The following is a 24,740-nucleotide window of genomic DNA, read 5'->3' as shown; positions in this document are numbered from 1 at the left end:
CTGTTTAAAACGATTCAGTTAGATTTGGTGAACTAGTTCAAAAAAATCCGGTTACATCAAATGATTCGTTCGCAAACCAGATATCACAAACTGCTTTGTTTTGAACTCTCTCACAACAGACACGGAAGAGAAGACAATGATGAATAAAGTCATATGCTGAGTCCCAATTCGCCTACTTATACTACGACCTAAAAGTATGTACTTTTTTTGTGAGGAAAAAGTACATACTTTTGAGTGTGTAGCAAAAGAGTATGCACGCTCTGGGACATACTTCGATGACGTCATGCAACGTGAACGACAACGTGGTTGCCTAGTTACGCACACCACAACTGTTAACGTTTCATTCATTCTTTATGTCCAATAAAATTGTATTTACTATTCCCATCTTTTTTATAATATTTCTATAACAAATCAGAGGGATAGACATTGGGACAGACTTTTCCTACATCCGATGGATAATTTTTTTTTACACAATATAACAGCAAATATATAAGCCCATGACACATAACAAATAAAGTAAAATACCAATTACTACAGCATCTACAAAAGCATACAAATGTCAATGACCGCTACTTACTCAAAACCTTTGATTGCCGCATTTCTTTTTCCTGTGAAAAGGGCATAATTTGGCAATGCGCCAGTTAATGAGGCGCTCGGTATCTTCATCGGACCCTACAAGATAAACACAGTACTTTTTTAGCACAACATAAACCCAATAATATTATGAGACAATAAAATATAACTTTAATTAGGGTTAAACATTTGAATTCTTACACTTAAAAGCTGAGGGCGCATCTCCGCTGCTGCATCCGGCTGCCATATTTACATCACCGCAAAGCCATCGCAAAGCTCCTCTCTCCCGCACGCAATGGGTTGTGGGCAATATTAGCACTTAGAGTGTGCATTGATCTGCACTTCGAATTCTAACCGGAAATAGTAGACCATCCGGGTATCTTTGGAATACTCTTTTCAACATATACGATTTGGGACGTACTAATTCTAGTTTTGCATACTATTTAGGACGGCGAATTGGGACTCAGCTATAGTTTTTTGCTATTTTTGGACCACAATGTATTTTCAATGCTTCAACAAATTCTAACTGACCCTCTGATGTCACATGGACTACTTTGATGATGTTTTTATTAGTTTTCTGGACATGGACAGTAGACCATACACACAGTTTCAATGGAGGGACTGTCACTGAGAGCTCTCGGACTAAATCTAAAATATCTTAAACAATGTTCCAAAGGTCAACGGAGGTCTCACTGATTTGGAACAACATGAGGGTGAGTTATTAATAACATATATATATATTTTTTTTTTTTTTGATGAACTAACCCTTTAATACAGCAAGCGTTTATGACTGGCTGACTGACTGTATTATCACGTGATATTTCATTACCATATGATACATGATGTCATAGTCAACCTAAACACTGACCAAATGTGAAATGAATTGCAAATAATAATGAACTCTTCAAAATAATAGCATCCTGTCAAGGTTGCATTTAACACATCATCCACAAATGTGTCGAGGTGTGATCAACTTCCACCGCGTATTTGAGCAGCAAACTCAGGGAGTCGCCTACAGTCATGAGCCATGGTCCTTACACGCCCTCCTCGTGTGTCCGCGGCAGGTGGACGGACACGCTCGGTACACTCCAACACGAGGAACGAAGCATACCACTCCCAGCGAGTGCGCTGAAGTTGCAACCACCAAAAAAGACGCGCACTTACAAACGGTGGCATTTCATCGTCGCATAGGTAATTATTCACACTCACAGAATCATTTATTTGACTTACATTTAAAAAAATGACAGTGTATTAGTCTTATCTAGTATAAGCAAAAAGCCCTTATGCGCCTCTACAGCAGTTAGTACGGTTTTGAAAAGGGCAAATTAGGTTTTACTGTTGTTCCTCACGTCAACAGATGTAGGCTTTGCTACAACGTGACATTCACAGCCCTGCCCACATGGCCAATAGCAGCGCGAGTTTCTCTTTGAGGGGCGGGGTTCAATTCTTTGCAGTCGGGGTAATGGCAGGTTAGGAGCCAATGCGAGTTGGTTTCGGGAGTCGCTCGTTACACGTGAAATTTGTTCCCAAACAAGAATGATGATGGTGTGCGTGCACGGGTTAACGTCAGACAAGACCAGAGTTACAGTAATGAGCTACACTGTTGGACATGCGTCTATTCGTGTACAAGCTCTGAAAACCAGCCTAAACTTCACTTTGGAGCAACCGAAATACTTTTATGAGGTAAGAAAAGCTGCGTTTGTTGTAATAGTTGTGTCGTTGTCATAGTCTTGCATCGTATGCACATTTGAATCTGTATTTGTCAAAGAAACTGCGTTAAAAATGTAACTTTTAGTCTTTGTTGTTATTTCTTGATGGCACCACGGATGTCTGATCACCAGTAAAACATCTGATTGTAATTTTGGGATGTGCTGAATGACCTTAATGTATAAGGCAATTTGCATGGTCCTTTGACTGTACTATATATATATATATATATATATATATATATATATATATATATAGTGTATTTTTGACAATAACTTGTAATTTGCAGGTCTGTATCAAAATGCTTTTAATTTTCAATGTTTGCATGATGTCAGTAATTCCACAGCTCTACTGATAGAGGGCTGGCGTTCATCTAAAACCCCTAGATTGAGGTGTATTTAAGTTTATTACAGTCAGATCATAGGTAAAGGACTTGACTAGAGAATCTCAAAACTAATGAGATTATTTCAATAAAATAAAAGGATTTATAAATTGATTTTTTTATATAAATGTGTGGTGTTATTCTAAAAAGCTTGCTTCATGCAAGATACACAGAGGTGGTATGTGCACTGAAAACTGAAACTTGGCAGGGTCAGCGAAACAGGTGAAAACAGAAAACAACAACAACATCAAGAGGGGAAACCTACTAATATTTCCGTTCCATAAAACGTTGAAAACATCTTAGTCAAATGCATCTTTCCACACACATATAGTGTTTTTAGGTTACCCATGAAAGCATGTGTGTACTTTAGGTTTTTATCTTTCTTTTGTGCCATACAGATGCTTCATGGTTTTAGATACTTCAGGACTATTGATTAAAATTATTATCTACAATAATGTTGCCATAGTTGCTGGGTCACTGTTAAAAAAAAACACAAGTGATGTATTTATTATTTTAGGAATGAGCAATTAGGTAGTTCAATATTTCCTTTGTTCTAATGGAGAGATTTAATGTGAAATGCGAAATAATGTCACAATATAGTACTTTTTTTTTTTCATTGACCCTCCCACTTTAAAATGTGTTAAGTTCATGGCTCTGAAATTCAAAAATAATTATTTTAAGGAAAATACATCAGAATGAGTAAAAATCTGTGTGGTTTTTTAATGTCATTATAGGCCAGGATTAAAATGCAACACTCAACATTTACACAAAGTGTGACAGAACTCACTATTCTCTGTGTGCATCTTGAATTTTTTTTCATTTCTCTTCATATCTTCACGTGTGCAATTGTTGATTATCCTGTTTTTATCATTATTTCCCACCAGATGGTTTGTAATTTTAAAGACGATTAAGCAGATACATCTAGGACAAAGGGACGAAGAAAAGTTTCTCGACCGTACCTATGTTTTAGTTCCCGTGCCCTGCTCTGTCAGAAGGTCCCTTACAGATGCACAAGACAGATGTAATATTTACAGTTATTCTGCTTCATTATGAGTAATGACAACTTTCAAGCACCAGTGACCTATGGCTCTCGTAGAGGGAAGGGAACAACAAATAAGAATGAAGGGGAAACCCACAGCAATGCTTCTCCCGGAATGACCAACAGCCAATCCATTTGTCCCGGGCTGGACATTTCGACAGCGCCCCAGCTGACACACTCAGATGACACAGATGCCCACTCCAGTGGGAATGACTCGGCCGAGAGGGAGAGTGAGGGACACATGGGACGAGAAACATCCACCTGCAGCTCTCACAACGGAAAGGGTTCAACCACCGAGACTACGGAAAGCAAGAGGTATGTGCCATTTAAACTGAGATCTGTTTGACATGACTTGATGTGGTAGGAAAATTGTTAAATTAATGTTAGAAGTAGTTTTTCCCAGTGTCTTTTGGTGCAGTATTTACTGCCGTTTAAAAGTTTGAATCAAGAATTGATACTTTTATTCAGCAAAGACACATTAAGTTGATTTCTACTGTAAATAAATGATGTTCTTTTGAACTTTCCATTCCCCAAAGAATTCTGAATATCATGTATCTTGGTTTCTATAAAAAAAAAAAATAATAATAATATTTAAAACTGTTTTCAATAATAATAAGAAGAAATGTTTCTTGAGCACAAATCAGCATATTAGAATGATTTCTGACGGATCATGTGACACTGAACACTGGATTAATGCCTGGAATAATAATTCAGCTTTGGATCACGGGAATAAATGATATTTTAAAGTGTAATGATATTTAGCAGTTTTTGATCAAATAAACGTAGCCATGGTGAACATAAAAGGCTTTTTTCTTTTTTTTTAAACCCATCTTCCCAGCCCGTTACATTTGAACTTGAATGCCATTGCAGGTTCATCATGGATACAAATCTTAGTCAAATGTATGAGTGTAAACCTATGTTGCTTGTCTGTAAACCACTTTAATCAGCAAAGAGATGTGTATGCCTGAGGAGCTCTGACCTAAATATAGCTCACACATTTAGTTCAATAAACCAATTACAGCAGTTTGGTTTAGCTTGGTACAGTTTGTTCCCGAAAAACCTTTTCTTTTGGAACTGGTTGAGGCAATGGCATGATGACGCTACTATTTGGGCAGATTAGAATTACATAGTACATGCAGTAATTTTTAGGAACAAGACTATTATTCGGTCAGGTTCATTTTGAGATTATTGGACAATTACTGTGCCAGACTGGCTGATTGACAGAAGTGCCCAGAAGTAGTATCAGCTCCAAAATCATATATTTTAGAACTTGCCATTGCTGAACTGATTAAATTTTTACATTTGAAATGTGAAATCCTGTATTCTGTTAATAAATTGTATTAGAAATAATGGCTAATTTCACCCATTAAAATGTCTCTCCTCAGCTCAAATGGAAACAGTCCCTCCCCTCCTAGCAGCTCGGTTTCGTACAGTCTTTTGAGTGGCAGCTCGGAGCAGGATCAGCCGACCCGGCTGGAGACCCAGAGAGAGCTGCTGAAAGCCCTGCGTGAGCTAAAGATCCGCGTGCCGGCAGAATGGCACAGGAAGGGCCGATCAAGCACCCTAGCCTCCTTGCAGTACGCACTTAACTGTGTCAAACAAGTCCGGGGTGAGTAGAAAACCGAAACTTAAATGGCATTTCCTTGTCCCAGCATGTGTGTGCCAATGAAAGGGTGTGTTGTGTTCATCTGTAGCTAATCAAGAGTACTACCATCAGTGGAGTGTGGAAGAGAGTCACGGGTGCTGTTTGGACTTGTCATCGTTTACTATTGAAGAGTTAGACAACGTTACATCAGAGTACACCCTTCAAAACACGGTACGACTAGACAGGTTACCTAGTCATACAGATCAGGTTGTGAGTCTTCAGAAGAATCTAATGCATGGATTCTTTCTCTGTTCTATCTCAGGACACGTTCTCTGTGGCAGTGTCGTTCCTCTCTGGTAAAGTGGTGTACATCTCGTCCCAGGCGGCCTCTCTGCTGCGCTGTAAACCCGAGAGGCTGCAGGGAGCCGTTTTTTCAGAGCTGCTCGCACCTCAGGACGTCAGCACGTTTTACAGCAGCACGGCTCCCTGTCGTCTGCCGCCGTGGTCCTCCTGCGCAGGCACTAGTATGTGGAAGTTTATTGACTGTGTGAATATAGCAACAAAGCAGAGATCACAGAACATTTTGAAAATCAGTTACAGATTCGCCATAGACTGTTATAAAGCTGCCAGGCACATGTTTTTGTGGCACACTGCAAGACATTTTGATGGGGGTGTATTTTTGAGGCATATAGTTTTATGTGTATAGTATGAGTATTTATTAAAGCCTCATTTGTGTACAGCCTCGCAGGCGGACTGTACCGAGGAAAAGTCGATGTTTTGTCGGATCAGCAGAGGTAGGGACAGCAATGGAGAAGTGAAGTATTACCCCTTCCGTCTCACGCCCTATCAGCTGACCCTGAGGGACTCCGACACGTCCCACCCTGAGCCCTGCTGCCTCCTCATCGCTGAGAGAGTCCACTCCGGCTACGAGGGTAAAACAAGACCGTGTCGATGTCAAATACTTCACAATTCTAAGGTTTGGGGTCAGTAGGATTTTCGATTTAATGCTTTTTTTTTCAGCAAGGACTAGTAAACACATTTTATATAAATGCTGCTTTCATAAAACTATTTAGCAACATCAAATAAACGCAGCCATGATGAGAATTAGGCTTCTAACAAAAACATTTAAAGAAATCTTACCGACCCCAAACTTTTGATTTGAAGTGTACTTGGTGTGTTAGAAATCTGAAACTGTCTCACTGTTATGAAAGTATAATCTTAACACTTAAATATTATGCATGTTGACAATAGGTTTCATCTAATAGATTATAATTGTTTTAAACATTCTTAATTTGTCTTTTTAATTACCGAAAGCTCTGTAATTACGACTAAACATGCATGTATCTGAAAAATCACCCTTATATAAGTGTAATATGACACTTAATTAAGCATTCTTCTATTCTTCTTTCTGTTTTTTTTTGTTTCTGTTCTAATGTATTTCTGTATTTTTACCTAACAGCACCTCGGATCCCAGCAGACAAGAGAATTTTTACAACCAGTCACACCCCAAACTGTCTGTTCCAAGAGATTGATGAAAGGTTTGCATTTTTACCTAGAGCTGTCCCACATGTTTACTCTCTATGTCTCTTTTGAACAGTTGCATAAACCTTCTTTGGTCTCATTTGCAGGGCAGTGCCATTATTAGGTTACTTGCCTCAGGACCTGGTTGGGAAGCCAGTGCTTATTTACCTGCATCCAGAAGACAGACTCCTTATGGTGGCCATCCACAAAAAAAGTGAGTCGCTCAATCTGGAAACAGGCACGATTCACTGGTAAATATGTGTGCAGGAGAATTCATTGATGTAGTTTCCCTTCATCAGTTCTCCAGTTTGCAGGGCAGCCATTTGACCATTCGCCCCTGCGCATGCGTGCACAAAGTGGGGAGTATTTGACCCTCGACACCAGCTGGTCATCCTTTATCAACCCCTGGAGCAGGAAGGTGGCTTTCATAGTGGGACGCCACAAAGTTCGAACGTAAGTGCTTGCATGTGCAGCAGTGCGCACAGAATACAGCACACAAGTAGCTAATCAAGTTCTCTTTCACTTCTGCTTGTGCTGGAATGGTTTAAAATCGCTTGAGTGTGTAAACACGTTTCACTCTACTATGGTGAAATTTTGCAGTTATAATCCATGGATCGCATGTGTGCTGAACCGTACGGATCAACCATGATCCATTAAGCCCATAAAGTGGTCCCACAAATCCTGTCTACCATCACTTCCCTTCTGTAGGAGTCCATTGAATGAGGATGTGTTCACTCCCCTGGAGGACGGGGAGGTGAGAATCATGTCCCCAGATGTGCCACAGCTGAATGAGCTGATCCACAGGGTCCTGGTGCAGCCTGTTCATGCCGGCAGCTCACAGGGGTACGGCAGCCTGGGCAGCAGTGGCTCGCACGAGCACCAGCACAGCGCCAATTCCTCATCTGAGAGTAACGGACATGCTTCCGAGGACCAGATCAAGCCCAGGAAACCAGTGAGGGACTTTCTCTTTTTTTCAGTCAAGATGTACACATAACAGTATTGAACACCAACTTACACTAATATGCAACGTGTCGACCTTTATTTCCTCATTTCTTTCTAGATGACGTTTGAGCAGATTTGTCAAGACATGCACATGGTAAAGGCCAACGGACAGCAGGTCTTCATTGACTCCCGAAACCGGCCACCAGCTCTCAAACAGAGTAGCTTAGGTAAACATAGTTGATTTGTCAATAACAAAGACCTGACTTTATCTATTCAGCCTGAGGTCACACTTGCTTATCACATTTGAAGTGACATGATTCCTGTCATATATTAGAAGCTCTGGCGAATGCAGCAGATACAGCAGAGGCCTCTGCTAGAGAAGGTCTGGCAAGTTTAGCGCTGTCCAGTCCACCCAGGAAGGAGCTGCCCTCCGTCTACTCATACCAGCAGATCAACTGTTTGGACAACATCGTAAGGTGAGTCTGTGTGTCCGCCGGTACCAGTTAAAAAAGATTTTTGTGTGCTTTTATTTTTGTTTCTCCAATTCCATCTTATTTTAAGAGAGAAATAAAAACAGGTGAAGTTTGAATAATAATTAATCGGTATAGTATTTGAGGTATGTGTATTGGATATATGGTATATCATTCTTTCACTTTTTTTCCTTCAGATATCTGGAGAGCTTTAATGTCCCTGGCACAGTTAAGAGGAAGTGTGGTTCATCTTCCTGTACAACGTCTTCTACCTCTGATGATGATAAACAAAGAGAAGGAGCTGGAGCAACTGAAGGTGAGTAAAGGATTGCTAAAGGATAATGGGATTTTCACCCAGCACGTCTTATAAGTATTCAGAAAGTCAGAGACAAAGAAGCTGATACAAACCCATACAACCAACCACCATTGGTATTCTTTCATTATCAGCTAGTGACTGTGTATGTTGTGTGTGTAAATGTATGAAATTAAAGTTCACTCTCTTCCATTTAGACATAGCAGAGACTCTTGTGGTGACCGAGGGTTCGAAGGTTGTCCCTGCAGCACCAGCACACACCCTAACCCCGCTGGCTCTGCACTGCAAGGCTGAAAGTGTTTTCTCAGCCACTTCCCTATGTAGTTTTAGCAGCACCATCGTCCATGTTGGTGACAAGAAGCCACCTGAATCAGGTCTGAACACTTTTTCAATTATATACATTGTTTGTCTTATATTCCATTAAATGAATGACTTTGCAATCTCAAAGCAAACAATCGAATTTATTTGATCTATATCCAGACATTGTTATGATGGAGGAGCCACCAAACACCCCAACACCTTCTACATCAGTCCCACCCACCTCTGTCACCTCTCCCATGCCCACGAACCTCCAACAGGCCGTGTCCCCCACTGCTGCTGTTCTTGAAAAAGAAAAGGAGAGGGAGAGAAGAGGTGGAGGTAATACAGGGAAGGGCCTCACAAAGGCAGTGTTATCTGCACATACCCAGCAAGAAGAGCAAGCTTTCCTCAGTCGTTTCAGAGACATCAGCCATCTGCGGATGGTTCAACCCAGCGGGTCACCACAGAACAGACACATGTCTACACCTGGGGCAAAAGGTAACACCATTGTAGAGTTGTTCATAGGTTGAATTTGTCTATCTGACTTTCTATACCGTCGCCTTTAATATTTGGCTTGTGCCATCTAGGAGTGAACAGCTCCCAGAACTATCCTTCTGTGGGCAACAGCAGCAGTCGTCGGTATGGTAGAGGTGGGAAAAGACAGAAACACCAAGTAGATGGCAACACATCAGACAGTCCCTCCCCCTCTGGATCTAGTCTCTACAGAGGATCCAATCCTGGAGCAATAAAACCCAATCTCCCCTCAGTCCAGCAATCTTCCACTTCTTGGCCACCATCTGCAACATCCCTGACTAGCGGTACTCCCATGATGACCTCCTTTCCCCCAAGCTACATGCCTATGTTCCCCATTTCATCACCTTTCTCAATGCCCCAAATGGGAACAGATCCTTCCCTACAAGAGGGAGTCCCTAGATTCCCCATGCAAGGCTTTCCTCCAGTGATGCCACCAGTCATGACCTTCATGATGCCCAACTATATGTTTCCACAACTCTGTAATCCAGGACCACTGTTAAACCCAGCCAACTCGCAGTTTGTTGGTCAACTGCCTGCCCAAATGAACCCCTTGGGCCAGTTCCCTTCCTCTATTGTTGGTTTACCATCGTTCAATCCTGCAATGGGACAGTTCAATCCATTGGGCTCCCAAATGTATCCCGCCATGCCTACAATGATTCCCCAGCAATTCTACAACCCAAATCCCCTGTTCACTTACCCCAACTCTTCATCAGTGCCAGCAGTAAATACCAATACTGCACCACATGTGCAGTCTCGCTCCAGCACACCCCAGTCCACTGGGCAACTGGCTGGCGAGAGGGAAGGGTCTGGATCTCCTCTGTTTCAATCCCGATGCTCCTCCCCACTCAATCTTTTACAACTTGAGGAATTGCAAAGCAACAGAACGGACACTATGCAACAGACTCCACCCCCAGGGTGTGGAGGAACACAAGGGGACGGGACTGTGGTACAAAATTCCAGCAATCGCAGCAACACCAAAGATGGCAAACTCAATGACAATGTAAGAATTAAGAACCTTTTAAAACTCATTTGTTTTTCATTACCTTGCTTCTTTGCTGACTTTGAGTTAACCTCCTTAGTCTGAAGTCAATGAGTCCAACCAGGATGCCATGTCGACCTCCAGTGACATGCTGGACCTACTGCTGCAAGAGGATTCCCGCTCAGGCACTGGCTCTGCTGCCTCAGGTTCTGGGTCATCAGGGTCAGGGTCATTCGGATCTGGATCAAATGGATGTAGCACATCTGGAAGTGGCACTAGTGAGTACTTTTTACTCATGAATGCTTTATTCTTAAAGTTATAGATCACACAAATATCACACTCATACTTATATCATTGAAACCTGTATGACTTTAGTTCTGTGGGGGAATATAAATGGAGAAATTCTAAAGAATTGAACTAGTTGTTTTTAAACATGCCTGTTTTTTTTTGTTTTTTTTTTTACTTTTTGATCTCAGGGAGCAGTAATACTAGCAAGTACTTTGGAAGCATTGACTCATCAGAGAATGATCACAATCATAAACCAAAATCTAAAGATATTGGAGGGGAACAGTTCATAAAGTTTGTCCTACAGGACCCTATCTGGCTCCTCATGGCGAACACAGATGACAAAATCATGATGACTTACCAGATTCCCGTCAAGTAAGGCCATTTTACCAGATTGCTTAGTAGCCCAATCACATTCTAGCCTAACCTAAATGAATATCGGCTTTGTTTTGACCAACTCCTGGAAATCTATCGAAGCAAACTTCCTTTGCCTTTTATTTACAATTTGAAAAAATCATGTCCAAAGACCTTGATTAGTTGGTTCTGGTCCTTAATTATGAGTTTGGATATCATAATTAAAATGTGATGTTGGTGGGAATTTTAAATGACTCACTGGACAAATTTGTATACTTAATAGAAGTAGATTTAAGTGTAGCACAAACTATGCCAGAAGAGGACATTCATTTGTATTTGTGTGTGTGTGTGTGTGTGTGTGTGTGTGTACAGAGACAGAGAATCAGTACTTAAAGAAGACAGAGATGCACTAAAAGCTGTTCAGAAGCATCAGCCTCATTTTACTGAGGAGCAGAAGCAAGAGTTAACTCAGGTCCACTCTTGGTTTCAAACCGGCTGCCTACCTAAGGCCATCAATGTTACGGTAAGTAGCTCTGAGAAAAAAAAAAAAAAATTCTAGATTTGTATGCCATCTGGAGTATTGGTAGCTTAGCAGCATGCTAGCATGCAGTAGTGCTATTTTATGTATCTTATGTGCATGTTATTTTATTTCTTCACAGTCTTGCACAGGATGTGTATCTCCCCCAGATTCCTCGTTTCTTACTCCATTCGATTTGGACTTCCATGAGTTGGATCTCAGCATGGTTTTGAGAGAAGAGGCCAAACAACAAGAAAAACTTATCACAGCCGAGACAGCCTTACCCTTGAGCCCAACTTCATCTGATAATGAACAGAGAGACAGTCAGACCAGCACAATCACTTAGAAGTGGGCCGTGGAGGAGCTGGAAGTGACATCATCAGTGAAGGTGAAGCGGGATTGCAGACTGCTGGACAGTGATTGGTTGTGTTCCTGCTTCATAGACTTTTGGGACCAAGTTCAATTTGGAACATGCTGAAAGGGTAGACGGTTTATAATCAGAATGTATGGCTTATTTTTACATAATTCTTTATAACTACAAATAATTTGTAGCTTTATAACCAGGTCTCTGAATAATAAAAGGACGAAGGGAACAAAAAACTTTCATAGCATATAGGAGCAAATTTTAAATGTAAATCAATTGCACATGGTAAATGTTGTTGTTGTTGCACTATGTTCTGCTTTCAGGTTATTCATGAGTCTGCATGGTATTATCTATCCTATGACATGCACTGTTTTATAATTAAACTGGATGTGAAATTTATGTTTGAATTTCACATAAGTTTTAAGTTAGATGTAGTCTGAAATTTGCCTCTTTTCTTTTACTTGCACTGTTGCAGTATGGGTTTCCAGTCTGTGTCAGTTCTTGAGCCCTTTCACATGGTTGCCAGAAATTGTGGATAGGGAAAATAGGTTCCAGTCTGACCCTAACAGCTTGCTGGTCTGTAACCAGGAACCCGGGATTAGGGAAATGTTGACGTCTTTGACAGTCTTATTGAGCAATGTAATAATGTTGGCTTCCAGTTGGTTAATTTGGAATTTATTTTTCCTGGCCAAGAACTGGGTTTGCCACCAGAATGCAAAGTATTTTGGTGGAAAAGAAGCATGATAGGCCAGAAATATTTTCTTGACAAACTGCCAATACATTGCGTCTGACTTGTACATACTTTTACTTTTTATTTTTATTTTGCGTTACTGTGAAAGTAACTAACCTCAGTTTTCATGGGGGTAACTTGCCTTCAAATGTGTTTTTTTTTTATGTTGTGGTTTTGAATTGTTGCCTTAGACATTTAAAATGCAATGACGCTCAAAATTATGATTGTGTGCTAAAAGTATTTGCGTTTATTTTGCACTTATGTTTCTTCAGTCCATGGTGTCAGAATCACAAACCCCATTCTTTTTTTAAGTAGCCTTAAAATATGTATTTATTTGTCAATATCAGAATAACAGGATATGATTTTAAAAGAACATGTAAAATATATATTTTTGATTATTTAAAAATATAAATGCACACATTTTAAGAAGCTTTAGAAGTCCATAAAATGGAAATAATTGTCTGGCAGAGAATTTTGCTCTGTTGTGACAGTTCATTTGCCATTATTTTCAAGAGCGATACAATTATATTTTAAAACCTCTCAGCTGAGCTAGTGTCTTGTTTAGTGTAAATAAAAAAAATCAACAACAAGACGACTACTTCCCTTTTTTCCTGTTGCCCTCAGATTTATTTGCGAGGGTTTTACAAAAGCTTTTCTGTGAAAGCAGACTGGCCCAATCAGTTTACATGCAGTACTGTTCTGTTTAAAAAACTGTTGAATGTGCATCGATTGTAAATTATTATTTATTTTTACAATTGCTGGACCTTGAGTCATTTTTTTTTTTTTTACTTAAACATGCTTGTAAGTTTTTATTGTAAAATTTTATTTTTTGCTTTGAACATAAATAAAGAAATATGTTTTTAGCAATCTGTTTTGGCAACTGGTGAGTTTTTCTTCATTAACTTGACTGAATTGATTGTCTTAGCCACTAGAGGGTGTAGTAACATATCTAGCAACATCCACAATTGTTTTCACATTACTTGAATTATCTTCACCCAAAACAAATATTTCCAAGGTTTTGACTCCTCTGTCATTTTCAGAAAGAACACTATTTTCACAGCCCAGGTTGTTGATATCAATGTGTGTATTTCTGTATGAGCAAGGCGACTAAAGGAGAAAGGGAGCATTCCACTTTCTCTGTCAGCTTTCCTAAACTCAAATCTGTTGTTTTCCTCCTCAGTTCAAGAATGCAGTTCAGAGTGTCTCATGACTCTCGTCTCCATATCTCAAACTGTCCAGAGTAGCAAAACTGTCAGGTTTCTTTAAACACTTCTAGTTAATCTCTGTGAATATTTACATAGACATCTTTGAAAAAACTTAGATAGAGAAAAAGAAGCAAGGAACTGTATGTTGTCGACATTGTGTGATAGAGGTTTTCTTATTCAAACCATAATGAGAGAGGAGATTACTGTAGTGGCATGTTTCATCCATAGACTGTATAAAAACATCATCTTAACAAACTGTTTGCATAATATGTTCTGCATGGCAGTTCACTTTTCATTTATATCAACAGACTTTTAAACACTTTGAGAGAGATTTTCCTTTTTTTCCTCTCCCTTGTGTCATTCCAGACCTCCCTTCTTCCACTGAGCACAAAAGGAAACACTTGGAAGAATGTTCATACTGCTCTTTTCCCTACAGTGACAGTGAAAGTTTACTAGGAGCTGTCAAGCTCCAAAAAGCACCTTAAAAATCAATATATTGTGCCATATTTGACACCAATAACACTAAACATCAACGATACCTGAATCTGGTATCTAGACAGTTAGTTAAAGACATCAGTTTGACATTTCTGAAGAGCTCATAAAATAAAATAAAAATTTGGTAAAATTTTAAGTGAATATTAATTACTTATCTATGTTCTTCAGACAAAGCAATTTTACAGTATAAAAAAAATTATCAGAATTATTTTTTTTTATTATTATTATAAGAGTAAATTTCGTTGTACAGTGAAAAACTACAATGGTACAATTTTTATTATTTGAAATAGAGTAGCATGAACATTCTTTAAAACCTCTCATTTTGTATTGAACAGAAGGCATACAGGTTTGGAATGACATTAATGATGGATAAATAATGACAGACTTATAATTCTTTAAAAAGTCTTCTTGTAGCCTTGTTTTATATGTCAGGCCATAATAATTCACAACTCATAAATGTTTCATACTTAATGTTCATACTTAACTCTTTTCAAATACATAAATTCATGTTCTGCTGCTAAATGTGATGATGAAATATCAGAATTGCAAAACCTCCCCCCAAAAACTTAAATAAAAATGCCCCCCCCCCCACTTCAAGACCTCCGTGTATAAATAAAACATCCCCCACCTTAGGATAGAATTATAGACTTGGTGGGCCATTTCTCATCGGGTCTCTAATTCTGTCCTATCCCTTTGCCAAGAATACACTGATGGATTGTTTTTGCAGTTATACTCGAACCCTTGACCTTCCTCCAGGTCATTGTTGGCTCAACACCACTCCCCTCCTCCCTCCATAGGCTTCACGTTCCATCCACCCCCAGCAAAGTCCCACACCACCACATTCTTGTGCTGTTGCCTTTCATCACAACTCCAATCACATCCCAGAGAGCACAAACACAACCGGAGGCCAAGCACAACACATTAGCAGCATCTAGAGTCGATTCACATGATACAGTTTAAATGTGTTTTCATTATTGTGCAAGCCTTGCTGTGTACTTTCCTAACGATGCTTATGTTTACTGTAGATCCTTTCTTTGTTCATTCATTAAACTATGGTGACTATGTCCTCATCCTTGGAGAACTGCTGATCTGCTGTGATCTATCATGAGATTTATATTTCTGAAGGTTGAATGTGAATGACGATTGAAAGGCCAGAGCTACACCAGAAAACCATAAAGGGTAAATTCTTCAAACAACATGACTCATTTCCTTTACTTTGACCAAACACAGATAGAGAGCATGAATGTGTTCACAAGACTGAGCTCGCTTATCCCAATTACAAGCAGAAGTGCCTTTTAATCTTAAAGGAATGTTCTGGGTCAGTGTGAGTCAAGCTCTATGGACAGCATCTATTGATTTACAACAGAATTATTCAACTAATCTTTTGTGACTCGAACATACAGTCAGTGTTGCAATTGTTAAATACAATGAAAACGATTCAATAATTGAAATAAATATGAATTACATATTAAATATATATATATAAATAGAAGATGAAAAACTTAATTTACCTTAAAATTATAAAATTATATAGTAAAAATGTTTTACCATTACTAAAACGTAAACTGAAAATATAAAAGCTCCAAAAAGTAACAAATATTATAATTGTATATGAATAAATTCTAATAAGTTCAAAAATCCCCCCTTTTTATTTTCTTAATGCACATTGCTCGCCTTATTGTGCATAATTCATGTTTATGTCCTATAAGATTGTTGCTGCCTTTGAGTAAATAAAATTTATGAAATACAAGGTTGCAATTACCTTTCTTTTTTTTATTTCTTTTTTTTTATATATAATTTGAGGTGGAAACAGATTTGTGTCCTTTCAAATGTTCTCCAGAATGAGAATATCAGATGCTCCCCATAATAACACTTACAGCTAACAAGTGACATTTGTGATTCTCTAGTTGCTGTTATTAGCATTTTACTAGTCGAGGTAATAAAATATACAGCACTTCCTCAGGCTCTTCCTGATAGCAGATGGAGCAGCCTGCAGATCACACCTAAAACCTGACAACCTGAGCAGCACGGAGAGCTTCTCTTGAAAGACCTAATCAAGTAGAATGGCTTTCATTTCCAATGGCTCCCACACACAGAGTTTGTGTTGCATTTGTTTCTTTCCCCTTCCTGCTTTTGTTGATGCAGCATTTCTCCCTTTGGCCTAAGTCAATGAGGCTGTTATTCAATCCAAGGTGAACATCTGGCTCCGATTAAAGCCTCTCTTTGCTAGTCCCCCCATAGCGTCACTTTCCCACTCCCTCTACTCTTTCCTCAGCATCCCGCCTCCAAACCTCCGCCTCCTCTCTGTGTCATGTGTCCTGTTGCTGCATCTGTATGTGGATCTCAGTGCTGAGGAATATGGAGCGTCTGACTGCTGTGTGGAGTTTGGGGCTTCTTCTGTCTCTGAGTTTTGGAGGGGTCTTGTGTCAAACCACCAATGACACCAGGTGTGTGTGGTAGGGCTGTGAACGAGGATGAGCTAAGCATGCAAGTCAAAACAGCTCTTTTTACAAACCCTCAACTGTTTTTACTGCAGAAGCTGTTTAAACTTTCTAGCTTGGACTTTTACATCTTTTTAAGTGTTTATTTATGGTAGTTAATGCAATTTTTGACTCATTAAACACATGGAGAGTGTGTACTGTATGTATTTTCTGGAATATTGATTATAGGCTGATACTTTGTTGGGAGTACTTTGGGTTAGTGTGTTTTCAGGGTGAATCAGGTTGATTTACCCTGTATCATGTCTGCTGAGAGTGTCATAGCTTTTACTGAAGAAAACAGATGAATCATTTGTAAAAAAAAAAAATGACTAGACTGAGTGCTCTGGAAAACATCCTTTTTGGGCAGAAATTCTGGAAAATGTTTTATGCTATTTAGGCTGTTGTGGTTGCAGAAATAGCTGAGTCAAAAATGAAATTTCGGTTCACATGATGTTGTCTTTGTAGAATGTTTGTGCTGCACTTTTCCTTAAAATGAAAGCACCCAACGTAGCCTAAAAGTAAATAAAATAAATAATAAATAAATAAAATATAAAAATAAAATAAATAAATAAAAAATAAATAAATTGCATAGTTTAAGATTTTAGGTGTACTGTCACTTTAAATGTGTTTAAATGTGTTTTTTATTTAAAAAACTGAAATATGTTAATGCATAACTTATTTCTAATTGGTTGTGACATTTGTAAGAAGCTCTAATTTTCTATTTATGGCAAATCAGTTTTATCTACTCTCATTTTTATTACCACAATAAATATTTGAAAGGTCCCTGAAATTATAGCATGCAGTAAACATCCCCATTTCTGAGTGCAGAGAATCTCTGTCTCTGTCTCAGATGGGGTCTGTGGGAGCGACTGCAAATTTTCTGGCCCTGCACCATTACATCACAACAGAGCTCTGTTTAATTTTACAATGTCATAGAGTTTATGTTTATGTTGCTGTAGACTTCTGTGAATATTATAAAAATAAAACATTGCAGGACATTCAAAAGGAGTTTTGAGTTCTCAGTGATCTCAGAAACACTGCTGGTGAAGGTCTAAGTGTCTGCCTCTGTGAAACAGCTTTGAAAATGTAGCCAGCCAGCCTCATTATTTAAAGGGTTACTCCACCCCAAAATAAAGATTTGGTCCTTAATCACATACCTCCATGTCGTTCTAAACCCATAAAAGCGCCGTTCATCTTCGGAACACAATTGAAGATATTTTTGATAAAAACCTGGGGGCTTGAGGCTGTCCCATAGACTGTCAAGTAAATAACAGTGTCAAAGTCCATAAAAGATATGAAAATCATCATCAGAATACTCCATTTGCCATCAGATGTGCAATCTAGGTTAAATGAAGTGACTGGAACACTTTTAGTAAGCGAAGAAAACAAAAATAATGACTTTATTGAATCATTCCTGTGTCAACGGCCTCCTTTGTGTCAATCCATATCACCGTGCTGCGTGTGCTCTTCTGTGTCATCCGCACTGTTTCTACGTTTATTTCGCTTTGATTTAAAATTACAGCACATCCTTGTGGTGCGGAGGAAACAGAAGAGCACACGCATGTCTGATGACAATGATATTTTCATACCTTTTATGGACCTTCAGAGTATAGAGTTCAGAGAATCTTTATTGTCTATCAGCAATGATATAAATTTTTCTTTGGTTAAAAGGCTCTCATACAATACAACATAACAATACATACAATCCACAATACACAGTTAATTTTAAAACAAACATGAACACATTAACATCTTAATTTGGGTGACAACATTAAACATTGTATATTTACACTAAATGATATATCTTTTTTTAATAATTGATTCAATTTAGTAATATAAAATGTACTAATGAATATTTAGTTATTACGATGAAGTAATACACAAAAATCCAGTTTATAAAATGTATAGTTCCGGTCCTTGATTCTGATTGGTTGAGCCACATTCAAAGCTGTTGTAAAATATAATTACACTACAAACATACTTTGTTAACTTCTCTGTGGAATACTGTTTTTATTTATATCATTACATTTTATTTGCTCTGTTTTATCCTGTGAAACCTTAACAATGTATATGGAATAACCATTTTATAAAAGCAATAAGCCCCGAGAAACCGTGGTTTACAGTGAATTTATAACCGCTAAAGGGGTTTTAGGCTTGACACGAAGTGGACAATGACCCTTAGCTGTTAGATTCATTATAAACCACGGCTTCTTAAGGCTTATTGCTTTAGTTTAATAATGCAGTGTTGAGTTGAAACTGAACGTCTGTCCTATAAATAGCAATATGATTGAGCCTTTGTTTAGCTAAATTATATTATTACGGTCATTTTAAAAGCCTTCCAACTTTTAAAACTGGTCAAATTTTTATTTATAGAATTTTGAATGTACTTTCTTTTTGATTTTATAAATGTTTCTGTCATTCATCTAGGTTAACTGCATTTCGACCCACTGGAATGCTCTACATGACATACATTTTTTTATCTTTAAACACAGACATTTTATTTATACAGTGAATAATTTACATTGTAAAACATGTATCTTTAATAGTTTTTGGTCCTCAGCCTAGGTGCCCCCCTTAATTCAGTTTTGGAGTTGTTGTTCCGTGCATCTGTTTGTACTTGTGAAAGTATGTCTCCTGCAAACTATGTCTTGGTCAAGCTTTAGACTCACCTCTCAAAAGCTGTGTTTATTGTGCAATATAAACACATTCCGTATTTCCTCATAGTCACCAGAAATCCTTCCTCACTCTCCCAGGCCTGTGTTTAACTGTGGCGGTGATCTGGTTGGAGACTCAGGTTTTGTGGGCAGTGAAGGATTCCCATCGTTTTATAAACCCAACAGCAAATGTACCTGGTACATCACAGTGAGTTCACTTTGAGTTCACACTCCACACGCTCGGGATGTCGTATCCCGGAATAAAAGCCTTTAAGTATCTCTGTCTCTTTCTATTAGGTTCCAGAGGGCAATGTGATCATGCTGTCCTTCAGGATGTTTGACCTGGAGGCTGATCATCTCTGCCGCTACGACTATGTGGATGTGTATAACGGACACTCTAACATGGTACAGAAGCTCGGGCGTTTCTGTGGAACGTTCCGGCCTGGAGCTCTCATTTCCACATCCAACACCATGATGGTAGAGATGGTATCAGATTCAGGAACGGGAGGAAGAGGGTTCCTGGCTAGCTTCAGTGGAGGAAAGCCACATGTGGATGGTGAAATCAACTATTAAACATCAAACGTGTTGTGATTGACTCTGGTTCATTTAGCATTTTCAGTGTGAACAGAAAAAATACTTGATTCTGGAAACTTCTTGTTTTGACTTCTCTTGAGCTTATGGATATTAGAAAGTGAATATATGTAGCCACGATCGTCTTTCTTTTCTCTGAAATGATTTTTTCTTTCTTACAGAGCACCAGTTTTGTGGCGGGAAGCTCACAAAGTCTCAGGGCACGATAAAAACTCCCAATTGGCCGGAGAAAAATTATCCAGCGGGCATCAGCTGTTCTTGGCTTATAACGGTGGAGCCGGAAATGGTCAGGAAAAAACATAACCCTACAGTTCAGATCGTTTTCAGTTAATATTTCAACACTGCACAAGGTGGCGGCACGCCAGACATTTTTTGCAGCCCGTCCATTAAATGATAAGAAACAAGCCTGTTGGGAAACATGGCTTTTGAACGAACTTAATTTGGGTGACAACAATAAACTATATACATATTTATATATAATTTATGTAACTTAGATTTATAAAATGTACTAATGATTATTTTGCTATTAAAATTCAGTATAATCCAGTCTTTAATTCTGCAGTGTTGAGCTGAAATTGAACGTCTGTCCTGTGATGTAGGCTATGTTTAGCTAAATTACAATATTATGTTCATTTTAAAAGCCAAATTTTAAAACCGGTCAGATTTGTTCCTTATGGAATTCTAAATGCACTTTCTTGTTGATTTTCTAAATGTTTATGACTATAAACGATAAATGTGTATATCTATTTATCTAGTCTATAAATAATACGAAACAAGACTTTCAGGAATATGTTGAACTTTGTGCCCCCCTCCCCTTTTTTTTTCTTTAGGAAGAAAAAAAAAACGGATTAAATTTGAGATTTCGGAGTTTTGTGTTTTAGGTGATTGAGGTGAAGTTTGATAAGTTTGATGTGGAGTCTGACACATACTGCCGCTTCGACTATGTGGCGTTCTTTAACGGAGGAGACAAAGACGATTCAAGACGCATCGGAAAATACTGCGGAGACACTGCGCCTCAGTCAGTGGTCACATTCATCTCTTGACTGCCATTTTATTATTAATATCATATGTTTAAACTAAACCAACAATGTTTTACAGTTGCATTAGTTACTGTTTTTTTGTGTGTGTGTGCCATCTGCAGGAACATTATTACCAATAGCAATGTGCTGTTGGTGCAGTTTGTTTCTGACCTTAGCGTGACTTCAGACGGATTCATGGCGTCGTACACTAGCATCCCACGTGGCCTCCGTACTCCGACTACAGGTGGCGATGTTGTGTCAGGACCCAGAGTGTCATCCACGGCCACGAAACCCCGTGTCACCCCGGGCAAACCGGTGAAACCTGTGGTCTTCACAACAGAAGCAACAACTATAACTACGACCACTACCACTGAACAGCCAATGGCACGACCCAAACCGGCAAGACCCTTTAGACCTGCGAGACGCCCATCCAGGAAACCAGAGCCAGGGGTATCCAGTCCAGGTGAGGAAGAGATACGAGTAACACATGATGCTGTTATGATCTATGGTTATGATTTATGATAACTTGTTACACATTGTTGAATGTCTTTTTCAGCCACAGACACAAACCCACTGTGCCCAGAAACATGTAAAAGAGATGGAACCTTCAAGACTAGTTTCTGTGCTAGTGAATTTGGTAAGTAATTACCCACACTGACAATTTGATGTAGAAGCAATTTTTACTCAAAAACTAATTTTCAAAATATTTTATAGTTAATTACAAAGAAACAACAACTACATATTTAATTAAATAATAAATTTCTTGGTAGAAAGATTTAAATAGTATTTTCATGTTAACTTACTGACCCCAAATTTCTGAGTGTAAAACTCTTTTAAATTCTGCCATTATTTACTCACTTTATTTCAGTTTGTTTTGATCGACATGTGCTGTCATATAATTAGAATATCATGAAAAAGTTGATTTATTTCACCAATTCCATTCAAAAATTGAAACTTGTGTATTATATCAATTCATTACACACAGACTGATATATTTAAAATGTTTATTTTATTTTAATTGTGATGTTTATAACTAACAACTAATGAAAATCCCAAATTCAGTATCTCAGAAAATTAGAATAGTGTGAAATGATTCAATATTGAAGATAATCATATAGTCAGCCAGTTAACTCAAAACACCTGCAAAGCCTTTAAATGGTCTCTCGGTCTAGTTCTGTGGGCTACACAATCATGGGGAAGACTGCTGACTTGACAGTTGTCCAAAAGACGATCATTGACACCTTGAACAAGGAGGGCAAGACACAAAAGGTCATTGCAAAAAAGGCTGGCTCATCACAGAGGTCTGTGTCCAAGCACATTAATAGAGAGGCGAAGGGAAGGAAAGGATGCGATATGCCAGACCCAAGAATGCGTACATGCTCATACTTTTCATTTTTATACTTTTTAGTTGGCCAAGATTTCTAAAAATCCTTTCTTTGTATTGGTCTTAAGTTATATTCTGATTGTCTGAGATACTGAATTTGGGATTTTCCTTAGTTGTCAGTTATAAACATCAAAATGAAAAGAAATAAACATTTGAAATATATCAGTCTGTGTGTAATGAATGAATATAATATACAAGTTTCACTTTTTGAATGATGATATTCTAACTATATGACCAGCACCTGTATATAATATAATGTAACTTAACATAATGTAATATAATATAATACAGAATAACAATAGGCTATAATCTCATTTTAAAGGGGTGAACTATAAGCGTGAATTATTTCAGTTTGTTTCAATGCCTCTCTTTCTCTCTCATTCTCAGTTATCACTGGTAAGCTGACAGCATTGAGTCCTGGACCTAATGGAAGTATGCAGGCCACAGTGTCTTTAATTAAGGCCTACAAGGCTGGTAGTCTTACCATCACCCAAGCTGGAGAAACCATGTCTGTCAAACTTTCGATAACCTGCAAGAGATGTCCATTTCTGCGCAGAGGTATATGGCTACATATGCACAGAAATACAGTACAAACCTGTGTCAGATTCCTTGTTCACTATTCCATAATAATTTCTCACAAATCAGCCAGTTACTGATTTATTGTCTCTTCATTAGGTCAAAACTATATCCTGATGGGTAATGTGGATGAGGAAGGCCGTGGTGTTCTCATTCCTGGTAGTTTCACTGCACTGTACAAAGCCCCACACCACAGGATACTGAGCAACATCAACAAGCAGCCGTGCTGATCTGAGCACTCACAGGGCCATGTTAGCACCATCAACCTTCAGAGCTCAGACACTAGATGAAAGCAATGGACAGTGATTAGACAAGAGCCCAAAAATTTCCAGTGCTTTGATTAGCTATAGTGTATTTCAAAATTGTCTACTCAGAACTGAATTTTGGTGAAGAATTTTAAAGTGAAGATATCTTTCATTCAAGTTAACATATACACACACTGAGATGTCATAAAATATATTTGTAATTTATGATGATGTAATGTATACAGGATTTATAAAACACATTATTGCGTTGAACTTTATTCTGTGTTGTTTTATTGGGATTGGCCTTTTCCTTTCATTGAAAGCTGGTTTTGAGTTTCAAAACGATTTATTTTTAAACCATTCTTCTAAATCATTTCTGCTATTGAATTAAAGCTGAAATGAAATAAATGAATAATGTAAATATGAGATAATTATTACATTTATTAATCGATTGATAAAAATAAAAAAATTGAATAATATATATTATTACTGTATAAATACTAACTTTTATGTTAATATTAAAATACAAATTTGATAAATCTAACTGAAATAAATAATATACTTGAATTAAAATTGCACCCATTTAATTTTCTTTCTTTCTTTCATTTTAATTCTCTTTTATCAATAGACTATCGACAGTTGCTATTCTTTCCATTGAAAATACACAAAGCCTTAAATTAATCACCAAAGACATTGTAGATTAATTAAATTAAATTAATTACAACTAAAATGAGTGAGTAGTTTTTTCTTTTTACATTTTGGGCCACTGTGCCAAGAGTGTGTTTGCATTAAGTAATTTAGTAAATATGGCAGATTTGAAGTGCCATAATATATTTTAGAATAAGCTCAAAATGAGTAAAGTTATTATGACTATTCACAAGCGGTTTTATTGACGATTTTCCAAACACTGATTGATCGAGTACACTAAGTTCTTTCAACATGTCTTCTTTTATTCATTCATTTTTATATTCTGAAACTAGAAAAGAGGAAAAGATGATTGATTCTCATGCTGCTTGGCGTACAAGCTTGCTTTTTTGCGTATGGGCCCGGGACTGTTTGAAACTAAAATCATGGGTTTAGTGTCATCTAGTGGCTGACGTTTTTACAGACACTGCTCAAAAAGAGCAATTCATTACTGCAGTTCCCTAAAAAAATAAAAACCTCTGTAACATGTCAGCTTTATAAATGCATCATGTAAATATCCAATCATAAGAAACATTAGCTCTTATAGGCCTATATCATCACGATATTAGATGCTTTAGAGACATCCATCAATGTCACTTAGGCCTACTTAAAGCGGATAATGACTTGCAAAGGCACAATGAAGCTAATACTTGTCCTGTGTCTGGTAACCAGGGAATTTCCTGTCTGTCCTCTGTGATGACAATGGGCCACTTTGCCATCTCTTATCTGAAGTCTGGATAATGGGTTTGTGTTTACACTGTGAAATTAAATTGCACAATGTCGGATGACAGTAATAATACACAGCCAGCCAA

At 38.1% G+C, this 24,740-nt stretch overlaps 2 protein-coding genes across 2 annotated transcripts; both read left to right on the top strand.

Annotated features, from left to right (window-relative positions):
* The first annotated feature begins 1,648 nt into the window (after nt 1–1,648).
* On the top strand, nt 1,649–13,462 carry LOC128021242 (period circadian protein homolog 1). Its single transcript, XM_052608307.1, has 21 exons — nt 1,649–1,764; nt 1,931–2,256; nt 3,547–4,016; nt 5,087–5,310; nt 5,396–5,517; nt 5,609–5,810; nt 6,027–6,218; nt 6,746–6,824; nt 6,915–7,021; nt 7,107–7,260; nt 7,516–7,759; nt 7,868–7,976; nt 8,084–8,225; nt 8,417–8,535; nt 8,730–8,906; nt 9,013–9,330; nt 9,420–10,366; nt 10,446–10,623; nt 10,822–11,005; nt 11,357–11,507; nt 11,644–13,462. The coding sequence occupies exons 3-21, from the start codon at nt 3,712–3,714 to the stop codon at nt 11,845–11,847; spliced, it is 4,158 nt and encodes a 1,385-aa protein (XP_052464267.1). The 5' UTR covers nt 1,649–1,764; nt 1,931–2,256; nt 3,547–3,711; the 3' UTR covers nt 11,848–13,462.
* Nucleotides 13,463–16,574: 3,112 nt separating this feature from the next.
* Nucleotides 16,575–23,517, top strand: LOC128021241 (procollagen C-endopeptidase enhancer 2). Its single transcript, XM_052608306.1, has 9 exons — nt 16,575–16,742; nt 19,529–19,637; nt 19,727–19,985; nt 20,182–20,306; nt 20,902–21,038; nt 21,162–21,502; nt 21,596–21,676; nt 22,811–22,981; nt 23,099–23,517. The coding sequence occupies exons 1-9, from the start codon at nt 16,630–16,632 to the stop codon at nt 23,227–23,229; spliced, it is 1,467 nt and encodes a 488-aa protein (XP_052464266.1). The 5' UTR covers nt 16,575–16,629; the 3' UTR covers nt 23,230–23,517.
* Nucleotides 23,518–24,740: the final 1,223 nt, after the last annotated feature.

This window comes from Carassius gibelio, chromosome A10 (assembly GCF_023724105.1).
Source record: "Carassius gibelio isolate Cgi1373 ecotype wild population from Czech Republic chromosome A10, carGib1.2-hapl.c, whole genome shotgun sequence".
Lineage (NCBI taxonomy): Eukaryota > Metazoa > Chordata > Actinopteri > Cypriniformes > Cyprinidae > Carassius > Carassius gibelio.
Note: the sequence above shows the minus strand (reverse complement) of the source record. Positions and strands in the feature narration are given on the sequence as shown.